At 35.6% G+C, this 17,489-nt stretch overlaps 2 protein-coding genes across 2 annotated transcripts; one reads left to right on the top strand and one right to left on the bottom strand.

Annotated features, from left to right (window-relative positions):
• Positions 1-1,293: 1,293 nt before the first annotated feature.
• On the bottom strand, positions 1,294-13,884 carry LOC149418019 (F-box only protein 9). The gene is made up of 9 exons (XM_089639600.1): positions 13,744-13,884; positions 13,303-13,446; positions 10,649-10,991; positions 10,200-10,321; positions 9,813-9,976; positions 9,139-9,333; positions 8,474-8,606; positions 6,708-6,836; positions 1,294-5,020 (listed from the first exon to the last, which is right to left on the bottom strand). Exons 1-9 carry the CDS (start codon positions 13,744-13,746, stop codon positions 4,835-4,837), a joined length of 1,419 nt encoding a protein of 472 aa, XP_089495726.1. The 5' UTR covers positions 13,747-13,884; the 3' UTR covers positions 1,294-4,834.
• A 1,335-nt stretch (positions 13,885-15,219) lies between these two features.
• On the top strand, positions 15,220-16,234 carry LOC149418018 (uncharacterized). The gene has a single exon (XM_089639281.1). It carries the CDS (start codon positions 15,536-15,538, stop codon positions 16,160-16,162), a length of 627 nt encoding a protein of 208 aa, XP_089495407.1. The 5' UTR covers positions 15,220-15,535; the 3' UTR covers positions 16,163-16,234.
• The last annotated feature ends 1,255 nt before the right edge of the window (positions 16,235-17,489 follow it).

The following is a 17,489-nucleotide window of genomic DNA, read 5'->3' as shown; positions in this document are numbered from 1 at the left end:
ACTAACATTCAAAAAGTCTGCTATGTCTTGATCATTCAGGAAATTTGGTTTAGACATTTTTAGAAAAAATAATGGTATCGAACACAAATATTATAGTTGAAAATAAAACGACCAAATCAAAATAAAAACAAACAAGAAAATTAACACACGTGGTATTATAAACACGTGTCACTATCACTTCACAATATTTAGTCAAACACTCTATAAATTATTGAACAGAACGATATTATTACATAATGTAACAATCAACAATACGCAAAACCTCGTAGTAATACGTAAAATTCCGATTCGTAGCGAAAATAACGAGAAAACCGCATAAAAACAATGTTAAAACTTAGCAAACTCGCACGCTTTCAAATCAAATGTTGTCAATCGAAGAAAGTAGAGCAATGGCGGTTGATGACGTAACGTATTTTTTAAAATTTCAAATAATAACGTCGGTAAATGAGACAACTGTTCAAAATGTTTGATACATTATTGTAAACTGTCCATAGATGGCAGTACACTTCACATTTCGTGAATAAATCGCGTATGGGTTGAGTTATACACGCGGCCGTAATAGTACGGCCATACTCCTTGGAGAGTTTTTTGTTCTGGCCGTACTTGTACGGCCATACTCGCCGAGAGGTTAAACTAAATATACCTTCATTACCATAATTTTTTTGAGAATAAAACAAAACAAGAAAAATACCCTATTCTGCGTTGACCATTTTATCGTCTTTTTTTTGTGAATACCGCATAAGAGTCCCACCGTCTTAAGCCTACGTAAGACATCGGCATCCCCAATTGGGGTATGTTGTGAGGCTGAAGGTAGTGGAGAAGGGGAGGATATGGGGAAGAAGGTGGAGGAGTAGCTGGTTATTCAGAACTGGTCACCAAACACGGTTAAAGCCATTTCAAGCAACGTTTCAGCATGGTGGTCTGACACCAGGATGATACTGAGAGTATCTTCCACTCTGGAATGTGCGCAAGAATTCTATATTTTATTTTTAAATGAATAAACTGTAAAATAACACATCATCAAATAAAATTTACTTGCGCATGCAGGGATTTGAACCCGCGATCTTCAGATTGCTAGTCGATAGCCTTACCCCTCGACCACGGAGGACGACAAATCTAGATGGTTGTGGAAATTATCACAGCTGAGACAATTTATTTAAACAGCACGTTTAATTTTTAATCATCGTAATTCGTAAACGTAAATAATCACTCATGCAGTAATCAACACGACAGTCTCCGCAGAACGCCTATTGCGAACTGAAGACCGGAGCAACATGTGGACACTGTTAGAGGATTGGCGCCAAGACCCTTTGATGTGAGCACGAAAACCGACAATAATCGGGTTGACCGGCCAACATTGGTGGCTAACGCATGCAAACGGCTAAGTCATGCAGCCCGTGAGCGCTGCATCGCCATTTTTGTGACCAAATCTTACACTTTAATGGTTAAGAGTGGTGTATTACGTTCCTAATTATCTAAGGAACACATTTGTAATAATATTATTATAAAATTGACACATTTTTATTTATTTCAATAAAACATCATATTGGGAGACACCACTATTCTATAATAAGTTATTACAGTAATCTTCAACACTTGAATAACAGCACCAGAATTCATGATCAAACGCCAAACCGTTTATTTATTTTATTGCAATATGTAACATTGGAAAAAATAAAAAGGAATATTTTACAGCGTAGAATATTATTTAATCTTATAATTTACTTTGAGAAAGATACCAAATTTATATTTTAAAGGCCTCATAACAAAATTAGCCCAAATGACAAACTTCAAATTTTGAAAACATGAAAAACCGAAACAAACAAAACTATATTTCAAAATACTTTTTGAATCATTATTTTTAAGTTTTGCAGTCACAAATCAAATAAAAAAGAGACATCAGAAAGAGAATAAGAATAATTTACAAAAGCATTTGAAATAAAAAGCACCAAATGGATTTATAATATTTCTATAATTATTTAAGGTTTTTGACTATAATTTTTCAAATTTCATATTAATTTTTATAATTTCATAATGTGAAATAAGTGGTGTACTGAATACATATTTATTTATTTTTTACGTGTAGGTATTCATTATATTATAAGATTTCTAATACATTTCATAATAGATATCCACAATGTTCATAACCCTTGTAATATTTTCAAAGGGAATCGTCATTTTGGAAATTACAAATTATGAATCACTAGTCAAGATAATGTAGGAAAGGAAAAATAAAAAAAAGTCTTGATAGATTTAATGCATATTATGCAAAATAACTTTAACCATAGACATCTAAATTAATAGACTGGCTCTAACATGAAATCTGCGTATCGTTTCAACGAGCTGGAGTAACCATATTTTAGACACCAGGAGGGTTCGAAATTGACCACCAAAGAGCGCACATTGAAATAACCAAACCATGCGCAGAATAGTAAAGTTCGCTAAAGTAAGGCAAAGGTTTGCAGCGATCCGTGGGGCTTTTCTGTGCAGGATCTGAATGCTGTGGCGAAGCAGTGCTCAAATTGAGTGAGGTGGGTAAATTATAGCCTATTTGTAAAAAGTCTCTAACTAAATAGTGTGACAAAATACTAAATTTTGGAAACAAGCCCAAACTTTTGTTTATCCGATTTGGGATATGTAGTTATGTTTTTTACACAGCCTGTTAATAAGGACTAGAAATTCGTAAGCTTTTTTATTTTCGAGGACAGAATGGTGATATTACAATGCGAGTTGCCTGTATCCTGTTAGATTCATTTATTGACAAATCACTGAAAGTGGGACGGTCACGCTGTTTCCCGTGCCCCGTACAATTTGGTTTGTTACCATTTCCCTGATTGGCTCGTCTATTAATTTGAATGTGTACGCTCTTTAACCTAAAGGAATGCAGTACATAAATACATTTGCACTTACATTAACAATTGTCGAAAAATAAATACAGGATTTATATATTTAATTAGGTACATAAATTCATATTCAAAGCTTTTTCAATGAACACAAAACGTTAACATTTATCTACAGATACTAGTTTCTACATATTGGAAATATAGTTTTGTAAGGTCAGCTAAACCCTAGTATTATATATGTACATCAATAAATATAGTAGTTGCTATTACAGTGTGAACTTTTTCCTATAAAACATATAGCCACTGGGCCTGTAATAACTCCCATGTGAAAAAAATTATATTTTATAGGGGGGTGAAAAAACGCATTTTTAAGCAGGAAAATGAATGGGACTTTTATTTATTGCGTACATTAACACATTTCTGGTAGGTATTTTTTGCGCTGGCGCTACACCGTCTCCGGGCGAAAATATTAGAAGTACTTTAATTTGTTTTAAATCACTATATCTTCGAAAATATTTTAATAAAAATTTAAGTAGTAACTCAGCATACCCAAGCTATAAAGCAAAAGTACAAAATGAAAATCGAATATTATTTGAAATGCAACAGAGATAGAGAGAAAAAATAACAAAATGTGTTATCTAAATAATATACTATAATTTTGTTGAAATACCGATGTAAACGAAAGGCAAGAAGATAAAAAGAAGACTTGCATTACGATTCCATAATTATTTACATATATTTGGGACCTTTACAAAGAGATTGGTATATAATATTCATATAAAAACATTGAATAATTCCAACTTTTCTGCAATTGAAATGAGGCTGGCGCAAAAGGTAGAACTACCCTTCCCGCTGTTAAGCATCAATTGACCGATAGAACTACCTTTCCCGGCCGAAGTGTGTTAATAAGCATTATTAAAATAAATTGTTATTATTTTGATGTCCACTTTCATTTTTCTGCTTCAAAATTGCTTTTTTTACCCTCCTGTAAAATATATATTCTTTACATTGGATATTACAGGCCCAGCTTTGGTAGGCTTAACTTTTAGACACCGATAATTCTGTTTAAAACCTAATTCTATTAAGAAATAAATATCTCACATAAAGGGGCACTCCTTAGATACACCTACTAAAGATTAAGAGATTTGCTCAAAACACAAAAAACTATACAAACATATTTACACATTCATATTTTCTACAACATTGCCACAAGGCCTCGCCAACCATTCATAAAATCATAATCTCTAAATCAAAAATATGTGGCTAACTCTGTAGCACAGCGGTTAGGGTTTCAAATACCGTAGAGTTCAAAACATGGCAAAGTGCAAACAACCTGACAACAATCCCCAATTGGGGTGTCATCTTGTCTTCATTTAAAAAAAACTACATTTAAACAAATATATACAAAGTAACAGTGAAATGTCTAATCCTTCTTTGATTAATTGGATTTCCATTTACTATCAGAAATATGATTATGTCATACAATGACGAGAGAAAAACATTATTGCTGAATTTTATATTTTATAATTAAAGGTAGAAAAAAACTTCAACGCCTGTCACTGCAAAGGAAGTTGTCATCACCTTCTTGCTCCTTATTTCACTATGACTGTAATATTAAATGGTTTTGTGAACAAAAGAACATGAGAAGCATCGCTAGAAATAAAAAACCTTTTATTAATTAGATTTTTTACCCAATTTATAATGCATTTATCAATTGTTTTAGAAGCCATTTCACATACAACATCTCATAAAATAATTCGGTTTAAATCAACTAACAGCTGTAAAATGTGGCTAAATTAAGCTGATGTACGTAGTCGCATATTTAACCCGTACATGGATATCGGATATGTGATCCTAGAATTTTCACTTTTGTGTGAAAAGGTGGTGGGACAGATTGCTTTGAAAAGGTGAGCGATAGGTTTATTACAGGGATAAAAGCATTCAGATTAAATAAACCTGTTGTAAGAACTTTGATGTTTTGCAGGTTAAGTTTATTGGAGAGGGCTCTCCGACTCGGCCTGGTAGCTCTTGACTTTGGAGAAGCGGAAGGGCGGGAAGCGGCTCTTGACAATGTCGAAGCTGCTGGAGGACTCGCCACCGCTGGAGTTCCTCGTGAACACCGTGTAGCCGCACCAGACCAGCGACGGGCGGTTGCGGTATGACTGGATCTGCAATTCCTGAAATATTCACCATTATTATTAAGGTCATGTGGCTGTGACTCTTCTTCAAAAAGTATTTACATATATTATAATATTATAAAACAAAACATAATACCGAGTGTTTAACCGGTCGGTGTCTGAGTTGACATCCTGGCCAAGTCCTCCATCACAACACAAGCAACATTTTCCGCTTACTGTGGTGGTAGTAGGAGATTTTGATATATTGTCAGGTTATTCGAAATCCGGGAATGCTTGTCTTACTTTTTTTAAAAAATCCGCACCAAGGTAAAAATATTATTAAAAATTTCATAGTCATTAGGCAATGTTTTGAAAAATACAACAAACATGTATTCGTTTGAAAATAATACCTGAAAATTTTGTAAGAATTTTGCACTAACCCTTTCCCCGCATTCCTAATGTTTACAGGATAATGGCTGTAAGCGGCACTTTTTTATGCATTTTCTATGAAAATGAATGCATGTATGTAAGGCACTGAGGGCACAGTTTATTCAAGCACATATATGTGCCCGTAGCGGTGAAGAGGTTAAAATGAATGAAAAATACAATTTGTGAGTTCCGTTAAAACTTTCAGATAATGGAATTTGCTAAATCATTTCAAACTATAAACTAGAGCAATAAGTCGAGACACCATATTGTTTATTTCATATTCTTCAATTGTTGAGAAATTATGTTTAATTCTTTCCCTGCCAGCTCTTTTATTATTGTTAAAAGTAAATTGAATTTGTACACCCGGTGACCGGGTATCTCATCAAAATGACAGTTCAACACACCTACAAAAAGTGATATAAAGTCATGAAAAGTGATAAAACAAAAACTAGGTTAAATAGGTTAGATAGATAACTATACCTAGTTTTTGTTTCACCCACAGACAGGAATTAATAGACGAGAAGATAATGGCGAGGGGTAAAATCAACTGTTGAAGAACGAAGGGGGTGAAGCTGACTGTGATTCGTCAATAAATCAATCTGACAGTAAATAGGCATCTCGCATTATAATATCACCATTTACTTCTTAAAAGTAAAATCTGCTTTTGAATGAATAGACATTTTTACATGGGAGCGCAAATTACTCGCCACGTTATGAACAAATTTGCGAAGTCCAAATTCGGCAAAAAAATTCGGTTCTATTTTCAGAGTCGAATATTTCGTTTAAGTATTTAGTTAAGACACTTTTATAAATGTTCATAATTTACTTCCCAGCAACCAACCAGCTTTGTGTTTCGCGTCCAGACGTTTCTCGATGTGATAGTAACAACTGATTCATATTATACGATGTGAATATGCTTAAAATAAAGTAAAATAATGCTTATATATGGAATGTAATACGACAATTGGGTTTATTCTCTTTTTCACATCTATTTTTACAAGTTTTCATAGTACAAGTCAACATTTTGCCGTGTTATTTCGTAAAATGAACCGATGATGCCTCGACCATAGTTCGCACAAGAATGATGACGTCACGTTTTCAAATTTCACTTCAGGCCATACGCGAGCACAGCCGGCTCCAACGGAACCGGTATGGGGAGTGGGGATAATACGCTTTTAATCACTTAGGGCAGGTCTACTAATATTCATATGTCTATGGTTTCACCACTTTTAATGACTCTATACAGTAGAACCTCGTTAATTCGAAATTCACAGGACATAATTTGGAATTAACAGTGTGTATGAATGTGAATATTTACCAGGTTAGATATCTGCTCCACATTAGTCTCGGGGGGACTCTGGGCGGGGTTTCTGCGTGGGCGGAAGCGGGTGTTGGAGGGGGGCTGCTTGTTGGCCCCCAGGAGCAACTTTCTCACACTAATTACAACCTGAAAAACAAACATACATCAACAGGTTATTAGATGAGAATTTACCAACTAAAATAGTTTTGAAAGTTAAATAAAACTTGTTAATAAAATGCATTAATATAAGACTATGTTCAATGTTTATGGAAAATACGACAAAAATTCTTTTAAATGTTGTAAGGAAAAGTTATAATATGAATGGTAGATACTCTCAGTATCGCCCTGGTGAAATACCACCCTTCAGACTCAAAAAGTTGCTTGAAATGGCTCCCTTTCACTTGGTTGGTGACCAGATCTGAACAGCGAGATACTTTTCAACCTTCCTCTTCCTATTTCTTTCTCTTCCCCGCTCACAACATACCACAATTGAGAAGCCAGTCCCACTTATCAAAAGCAGTTGGGACTTTCGTGCGATAGGTATTCACATAACAAAAAAAATTTAAAAACCTATACCTCTCCGAAATATAACAAAATATGCGGGGGTAGTGCAATACAATGAGAGTAAACAGAGCACGTAGTTTCCACTCAAATTCCATAATGTAGTTTGCTCATTTATCAGCCAATAAGAACGCCTAAGCAGTATGTGTTATAAGATATGGCGATGAACTTAACAATCCAATTTGGTACAAACTTTGTGTGCAAGCTTTTAAAGTTGTAAGCGAAACCAATGAAGACAGTTCATTTTGTGATAGAGGTGTTGTAATTGAAATACATCGCCATTACAAAACCAATACTTATGACCAATTCTATTTGCTGAAAAGGGGCCGAATCAGGTAAAAGACTCATTGCGTCAAAATTTCAAAGCAATGGTTGAAGAACTTTCGGAGATTTAAGATTTTGAACAAACGAACATATATGCATAGATTTTTTAATTCTGTACAGTTTGTATTATTGAGCAAAGGATTTTGTAAATTTATCAAAGAATTTACAAAAAATAGTATAATTGATAACAATGTTCTTGAAACATCACAGATTAAAGACTATCTGCAACGCATGTATATATTTTTAATTTCAGATAACTGATTACATTTTCAAAAATAAAGTCCGCGATAGGGACCCTCAAAATATTTGGAACTGGGTTATTTTTGTGATTGAAAAAAATGAAATCGCTTACATGGCTGGGAGACTAAATAGCTCCACTGTATACCAGCAAAAGGCAAAACACAATGCACAGTGCTATCTAAATACTGCAATACCAGAACCAAATTAAAATTGCTTTAGGGGTCAATTTCTATGCCGATAGGCCTGGTCTAATCCTGTTTGGTCGATCTATCGGTAAGATATTATTATTATTTTTTATTTTATTTTAAAAGAAAGAAACATTTTCGGGTTACGAATAACCTGACAATATTTGAAAATCTCTTACTATCACCACAGTAAGCGGAAAATGTTGGTTGTGTTGTGCTGGAGGACTTAGCCAGCCGAGGAATTGAACACACCACGCCTGGGTGGGACCCAAACGCGATGCCAATTCAGCCACTGACCGGTCATTATTACCTATTTAGTAAATGTATTTTTTATTAATATAAATATACAAATAATACATGTTCAAAGAAGATCTTTATAATATTTAGAGGTGAAAAACACACGTTAGACAACTGAAAGGTATAAAAATATGCAAAATGATAATTTACTTGAATCAACATACAACAATATCTAACCTTGTCTCCGTGCAGCCGGTACTCCCCGGAGAGCACTCCCGGGGGGCGGTTGTGACGCTGCTTCAGAAGAGAGATGGAGGAGGATGGCTCCTCAGCGGTGGTCAGCATCAGAACTACTCCGTCGGAGAAGAACCTTTAAGCAAACAAAGAAGAGAATTTAAGAAGATCATAATACCATAATCAGAAAAAGCTGAACAAATACCAAAATGCCAGATCTCACCAATCAAAAGTTTTTAGAGGGACATGAAAAATTTACTACTTTACAGTCGACTAGCCTTTGTATTCTTGGCGTTGGTCATTAGAGTAAAATTAATGTACACCTCCTTTTTACCGACATGATGAAGAGTTCTCCTTTTTACCGCCAGTAAAGTGGTGCTCATTCACCATGGCGGTAGATCGGCGAACCGAGCATTACATAGTGAAGTTATCCTTTTTATAGACATTTTTTAATGATGGAAATATGATATATTCATAGGCAAAATGAAAACTTATTTTATTTGATTTTATGCCCAGCTGGGCTTATACATTTTGGTGAAATATACTATACATTCATTCATATATTTTATATATATACATTCAAAATGTATATATGTGTAAGATATGAAAGAAATACCGATATGTAATTGTTTATATCATGAAGGATTAAAGAATGTTAGTGTAATCACCTCAGGTATCTGTAATAGTCGATGATGTGCCACGGCTTGTAGAACTGGTCCTGGAAGCTGTTCTCTCCGAGGCGCAGGTAGGTGGTCTTGCTGATGTAGCAGCCGTTAAAGCGCAAGCGCACCCGCTCCACGTACATCTGCCTCCACGAGCTGAAGCCCACCACGCTCGGTGTTCCGCACTTCACACCCCAGATCCTGGAACAGAGAGGTGATGATATCTCTATATTCAACTTTTTTTGTATCAAATCATTTCCAACACGGAGACCAAACAAGCTTACCACGAGTGACAGAAGGCTGGGGCACTTCAGAGCAAGCACTGCGTGTTTAGTATCTAATGTAGGTTAGGGGTAGGTTTTATGAGATCTATCGAGCCTGTGTGACAACAATTGAGGGTAACATCATGCTCTCAACTTATTCAAAGAATACCTCAAAGAAAGAAAGCAGGTAACAAAAGATGAAAATGCAGTGTCGGAACCATTCGAAAGCAACCTGGGTGTTCCTCAAAGATTTATATTGGGTCCAATTTTATTTATAATTTACGTTATTTGCAATCCTAATATGTTCTGATGCTACCTAAAATCTTCTGAAAAAGATGATAATCTTGAAGAAATCACGATAGAGAGAGATTGTGGATTTTGGGGTCTTGTGATGGATGATATGGTAGCAGAACTCACTTGAGGCAAGCGAGGCGCCAAATCTCTTGGTCGCGGGCGCTGAGGTAGAAGCCGCGGCACACGGCGGCGCAGCGCTCTAGGGACAGCATGTCCAGCTCACTGGACACCACCCAGCGCAGGATGTACAGCACCAGCTCTGTGGGCAGGCAGGAGATGTGGGCGGTCTGCAACATTACGCACACACCATTAACACAGGGCAAGATAGATACTTAATTTGTCTATAATTGTATTTATAACGTGCACAATTCCTGTTATCCCAGAAAATTCTCATATGGTGGTAGTCGCAAACATTCCAAGTGGTTTTCAAGAGAAATCAGTATTTTGAACAAATACCAAACACGGCCATTATGAGAGATGGAAGGCGTTATTACACAACAAAACACTTACCTTCTGTTCATGTTCCAGTTGACAGAAGCAACCAGTCCTGGCTACGATTCTCTGAATTCTCTCCACAAGACTCTCATTTTCAAATTCATCATCATCTTGGGGAATGGCTACGCTGTTATTTCCTTCAAGTACACAAATATGTACAGAATTAGAATAAATTAAGGCAATTTATCACAGAGAAAGAGGGAAATAAGATGATCAGATGATCTAAATACAAGCTCATATGACTCCATTCTTGACCCTCACATAAATTATTCGAGATTGTTCACAGCACATATTTCTGGATGATATTTAAAATACACACAGGATAACTTAAATAGTAAACAGAAGGGTCCTGTTTGTCGCACAAGAAATTCAGTATTGTTGGAAAGCTCAGTCAAGTTCAGCAGTCTATTAATCAGAATGTAAAGCGATAATAATGTAGTTAACAATAATAGTATAGCCATTACCAGTTTCAATTTGCAGTGCCTCATCTCTGATAGCTTTCTTCTGCGTGCTCTCGTACAGTCTCAACTCAATGTCAGGAATTAGCGCAACAGCTCGCTTATAGAAGCGAATGGCCTCAAACAGCTTCCCATTCTGCTCGTGGTCCACCCCACTCAGGAACAGCTTCTTGGCTATCTCCTCAACGGACTCAGTTGGACTGGCGTCAGCTGCAGCTAAAGGTTCAGCTGCAGCTTCTCCCACACCGGGATCTGTTGTTATATTTTGCTTTGATGGAGATCCCAGTTCTTTCTGCCATTGTTGTCGGAATGTAGACAAAGCGTATTCAACAGAATCATTGAGATTCTCCTGATAGAATAAAATAAAAAGAAAACATGTTTTAACAATACAAACCTATAAGAAAAATATCCTGTACAGTGGAACCTCTCATAACAGGTTCCATGCCAAAAAAAATACAATTTTTTTTGTTTTTTTTTTACGTTTATTCAAATAAAATTACATAGTTATTAATTTTTAAGGAGTCTAACAACCTGGAATGCGATTTCAATTTGCAAAAAAACATTTTTTTAAAATTCGAAATAACTAGTTTATTATTTATGAATTTATGACAAAAAATTAATTCTTTTTTACTAGAAAGCCATCTAGACATTTGTTTTTGTTGATGCTTGAAAATTTGGGGAAAATGTGACAGCATTATCATTGAATAAATTTGTAGAACGCATAGCCACCTTCTTATTAGGGTGATGCTTCTCAATGTACGATGAAACAGTTTACCATTCCTCTTATTGCGCCAGAGCATTGATGCTCTGCTACTTCCTCCACCACTAACAAACTTTCCTACATAACTTCTTGCTGTGAAACACAATGCAACTCCATAAACTCTTCGGTGGTCAGCTCTTGACTGTGCTCTTCCACAAGCTCATCAATATTATTTTTATCCACCTTCAGGCCCACTGTATTGGCCAAAGACAATCCACAATATACATTTGAGAGCCGAAACGAAAAGTATTCGTGCCATCAGCTTTATTACAATTTCATGTCAAATATGAAGGATTTTACGTAATTAATGTTTATTAAAATAATACTAAATATTACTATTTTCAATAATCGTAAATGCAAAAGTTTTTGTTTATTATCATTAAGTTGAATCAAAGGTTCTTTTTAAATGCGTATTAAAAATGGTAGTTGTAAGTAAAATTTTACCAAAATAAACTTGAATATCACGGTCTCGGAGACCGGCGTCACTAACTATGTAAGTCAAATTAAAATGTGGTAATTATTCAGGATCATTGCTCAATACATTTTTTTTTAGATTAAATCTTTTGATTCACCTTAATTACATTGTGGAAATTTTGAATTTTAACATTTTTTTTTTTTTTAATTTGCCGGTAACCCGGGCGTTTATTGACATCAATATTTGTTTACAAATTATGTGCGCTACCCGACTCACTAGACAATATCTGTTCTGAGCCGGGTATATTCTAACTTTAAATTAAGTAAAATGAAAAGGTATATGCTGACTACGAGTGCCCAGTAAAATTTAACACTTTCCCGACATAATTACTAATTCCTGATGATCTCAAACTGTGCCCGTGGTATTGTTCTCAGGTGCAAAGCTTTCACTTAGAACAAATTTCACTTCGTTTCATTTTTACACTCAAAATAAATATGACATATTTATCAAAATATCCCACTTCGCGGCCATTTTACATCGTACTTTTTGCCGGGAACTTGATGGGAGTCGCTATATGCACAGCGACTAATCGACAGGGGGCGTGGCCAACATATCCGAGCACACCCGAAGTGAAGTATAGGTATAAAAGGGACACTTTCTTTTGAATCACAAACCATGTTACACAAACCTAGCGTAGCCGCTAAACTAATTGAAAACTGGGATGTTTTTCTTGCCTGGACGCGAGCAGGCGGTATTAAGGGGACACTTTCTTTTGAATCACAAACCATGTTACACAAACCTAGCGTAGCCGCTAAACTAATTGAAAACTGGGATGTTTTTCTTGCCTTGACGCGAGCAGGCGGCATTAAGGGGACACTTTCTTTTGAATCACAAACCATGTTACACAAACCTAGCGTAGCCGCTAAACTACTTGAAAACTGGGATGTTTTTCTTGCCTTGACGCGAGCAGGCGCTATAAAGGGAGCACTTTCTTTTGTATCACAAACCATGTTACACAAACCTAGCGTAGTTCTAAAAAGGTTTGTTTACATTATATTATTACAACGCCATTTCTGACGTTTCGTTTCACCGCCCACCGCGTTTCACTGATTTTGCAACTCGGAACACCTCGGGTATGCTCGGATATGTTGGCCAAGCCCCCTGTCGACTAGTCGCTGTGCATATAGCGAAATCAACATGGCCGCTTATAATTTGTTAATAAATGTCGATCTCAAACTATTTTCTGTTTTTTTCCATGTTTTTCCTTTATTATTTCAACTAAAATGAAGCATAATACGTTTGCCCCAAGGTAAGTTCATAATTACTTCTCATACCGTCGAGATTTGGCTTAATTTGACAATTTTAGCGCAAAAACAGTGAGGGCACTGATAGACAGCAAGTTCCAAGTGTTTTATCTATTGTCACACAGAAGGGTGTTTCCTTTTATGAAAACATAAAATAAAAACAAAGATTTTTCCTACTCACTTTGTTGCCCCCCTTCGGTTCTGAGATGGTCATTTGGTTTAGAGATTCCTCTGTCAATTCAAAGGACGACGATGGATCTTCCTGCTCCTCTCCTTCACACTCCTCGCCGGTTCCCCCACCAGATTGCGCACCAGAATCCCCCAACTACCAACAAAACATAAATTCTTATAAATATTAATATTATATTGATTGACCCCGACAAAATACCACGAATCTACACTCAATACATCTTAGGATGACCGACGCACCATCAATGCGCCAGCCGACATTCATGCGAGAGATTATATTCAAAACATTGCAGCGTGTTGTGTAATGTTATGAAAAATATTATCACATTGATAGTGTGTACGACGAATGCGCAATATGCCGGAGAGCGGGGGACTTTTAAAGTGAGTAATCCCGCGGCATTACACAATAAAATGTAACATCAATATACTTTACCATTATGTGTGCTATTTACTAAAAAATTAGCGTAAATAATCACGATCTGAATGCCGAATTATTGTTATTTTATGACAATTGACGATTTTCAGTTCTGACAGGTCGAAAGCCATAGTTGATATACCACGACAACACCAGAATTTCCGGTCAGATAACCGAATGTCGAAGACCGCTGTCAGTTGGGTTTTGTACTCTTGTCTATGATTCTGATTACGGATGATAACGGAGGAGAAATGGATTTAGGGCATTTAGGGAGGTTAATTTTAAATAGAAAGTCTGAAGAATTTAGTGTATTTTTTTAATGTTATTTTTAGATCAAAAATACAATTTTAAAAATAACTTAATGTAACCACGTACATATTAGTTCGTATACGTAAAATGTTATATGAACTGACTCAATACCATAAAAAATAATGTCGACTGTTTTTTTGTTATATAAGGGCTTACAAAGTTGCCGGTAAAATTTTCAAAAGCTGCTTTCTCTGTTTATTTGGCTGACTTATATGTGCAATCTCAAAAGAAAATAAGACAAGTTTTGTCGATTTATGATAAACTCATGTTGCGTGTTCTTATCTCATTTTTATTTGGAAAACAAGCTATGAATTTTCTGCTCAGCATAATATAATACTAAGCAGGGATGTATCACCGTTGACTGTCCTATGTGCCGGGCTTTTTAGGTTTATCATGGGTTCATGGGTTCATCTATATGCCAGCGCCAGTTAGCAGAAACAAATTGTAAATAAACCACTCACAAAATATTTCAGTATTACGGGAGAATGATTTTTCTACGCTTGCCACTTGAAAATGTTATGTTCGTATACATCCGCGAGCATGTCCGCGAGCCTAACTGCCGAACAGAACCTCAACTTATGAGAAAGAAACGAAGCAACCGCAAATGGCGCGAAACGCCGCACAGTGGGCTGAAAATCGCCTTTCATAGACATAGAGACTTGAATTTTCAAGGGTATTTTTTTTGGCTAGAAATGGATTCTGCTGATCATTACTATGCTATAAAATGTCGTACGAAGCAATTGCGTGTACAAATGAAGGAGTTATAATTTTTTAAAGAAAAATTTGTATGGCGCTAACATTAAAAATGAGGCTATCCCTGGAATCATAAGGTTGGCCGTTCTATCCTTACACACAGATAATACTACTATTTATTTGTATTTTTTTGACATACTTCATATTGTGGCGCAAGGTGCGATTTTTTTTTTTTAAATCCTAAAGTGGAAAAAAAATCTTATTTTTGTTGATGATTCATTTTAATGCTCATTTTAACTCTTAAAAAATTATAACTCCTTCATTTGTACACGCAATTGCTTCGTACGACATTTTATAGCATAGTAATGATCCGCAGAATCCATTTCTAGCCAAAAAAAATACCCTTGAAAATTCAAGTCTCTATGTCTATGAAAGGCGATTTTCAGCCCACTGTGCGCCGCTCGCAGTTGATTCGATCCTTTCCCGTAATTCGTGGTACGGTTCGCGTTTCGGTTCGCAAATGTATACGTACCCTTATATTTACCAGATCACAGATGGCGCAGTCGTTTGTTTGACTTTTAACCAATTTTGACACTAAAGGGTTGTTGTGGGCATTTCGGTTTGGCAGTGTAAAATGAAGTTTGTCGATTTGTTTCGTTTCAATGCAATGTCAATAAATCACTATTTATGAGTGACGTGGAAAATACAATTTATCTCCAGTTCCGCACTGTATAATATTATTGCTGAAAATCGAATGTAAACCGACAAAAATATCGTTACATGTTATGTTAAAAACAAAAAACTTAAAATGAAAAATGTTTTCTTCAAGCGAGAAGACGCCTACAGACCTTCAATATGGAGACAAAAGAAACGACTGGTATTAATATTATTCCTTATTTGTGCGATACTTTTCTTCTTTTATCAGTTCCTCTTCATGTCACAGCTGTCGAAGTCAGAACTAATAATAGAGGATAAGGCTAAATTGATATATAACACTGCGAAGCCCTTTGCTGTAAAAAATATCAACGTAGCCGATATCAAAGTACTTTTGAGAGGCACAAGATTGTCAGACTTGTCAAAATACAAACCAAATTCAAATGGGAAGTTCACTTGCTTCAAATCAAAGTTAGAGATTGAATTCTCAATGGTAAATGATAACTTCTGCGACTGTCCCGAAGATGGGAGTGATGAACCAGGGACCGACGCCTGTAATGACGGACACTTCTACTGCAAATACCAGCCGAGGCATTTGAGCGGCAAAGAGAATATTATTCCTTCCAGTAGAGTGAATGATGGAGTCTGTGACTGCTGCGATGGATCTGACGAATGGAATAAAACTAAAGTGCACGACGTTTTGCCGTTGGATGTGCAAAAGAAAATAGGTACATACCAAGTCCCCTGTCCTAATCTGTGTCTGACCCCCAATTCCACTTAATTAGAATCATTTGTTATTGTTATTGTGAAGTTAAAGGCTGTGCTATTAAAATTACTATATTTTCAATCAAAGTGTTATTTATTTTTAAATATATACCTATTTCTTACTGCAAATATTTTATACCTCTAATTTAAAACAAAACAATGTATAATACTTTAAAAAGTTGTTATAATAATGTTTATTGTTTTCTCACATCTAGCATGATATTATTTATATTAAATAGTTAGCTACACAGCAACACGAAAATGATGATTACAATCAATTTGTTTTACTCACTAGTTGGGGTGTCGCTACGTTTAAAAAAAATTGTTAATTCCTCTTTTATTTATTTATTTCACATATACGGCACAACATGTGCCATTCACATACTAATTTACAAAGAATAGTACAGCAACATAAGGAATGCAACAATATAAATGTAAGTATAATGGTATAATCGGTAAATAGTAAGTAAGTTTAAAAGTATGAAAAAAAGAGATATAAATATAATATAAGTAGCAATCTGTAGTATAGTAATAAGTCAAAGTAAGAAATTATATGTAATAATATACAATAAAGTAGTATAAGGAAGAATGAAGTGCTTATAAAATGTCTAAAAGGCATTAAGAGTTTGTAAAAAATAAAATAAAAGATATTAGAAAATGAAAGGAATAAAATATATACTATTATAATATGAAAAGGAAACAAAAGTAATAAATTACGTAAATCTACCGGGAGAATCGCGTGTATAATAATAATGTGCGACACTGCTTGACAGTCCGATAAAGTTTTACATAGTACCTATGAAGACTATGATATATAATGCACTGATATCAGCTAATACCTATTGAGTACTACATACATAGTAGTTTTTAATCTTTTTTGGCCACATGCAGATATAATAATAGGATATATATGATCAGGGCTGGCCGTGTGTAGGCGCAATTGGAACAGTCCGCTCCTGATGCCGAGGCACTGATAATACCTAACACCTAATATAGCGCCAGGCGCCTTTTAGCTTAGAGCCGGCCCATAGCCAGTGATGCCATACCGCAAAAGTGAAAATCGGTAGATTGCATACAAAAATCGATAGAATTTCAGAATGGATTTGTGTAGGGTATTGCTCACTCAGTACTGGATTCCCCAGAATATTTTTTCAAATCCATGGGAGTTTCGAGAAAAAAATTCCCCACATTGTGATTTTCGAAAAAAAATTTACCATAATTCAGAATCTTTTCGCTGACTTCTGGAGATTTTCATAATTTCGGTAGATTTCTGCCGGGTAGATCAACCGAAATTTCGGTAGGTATGGCATCGCTGCCCTTAGCGCCGTTTTTGTGAAAAATCA

The sequence above is a fragment of the Hesperophylax consimilis genome, chromosome 14 (assembly GCF_061612785.1).
Source record: "Hesperophylax consimilis isolate HC1 chromosome 14, BYU_Hcon_1.0, whole genome shotgun sequence".
NCBI classification, from domain to species: domain Eukaryota; kingdom Metazoa; phylum Arthropoda; class Insecta; order Trichoptera; family Limnephilidae; genus Hesperophylax; species Hesperophylax consimilis.
Note: the sequence above shows the minus strand (reverse complement) of the source record. Positions and strands in the feature narration are given on the sequence as shown.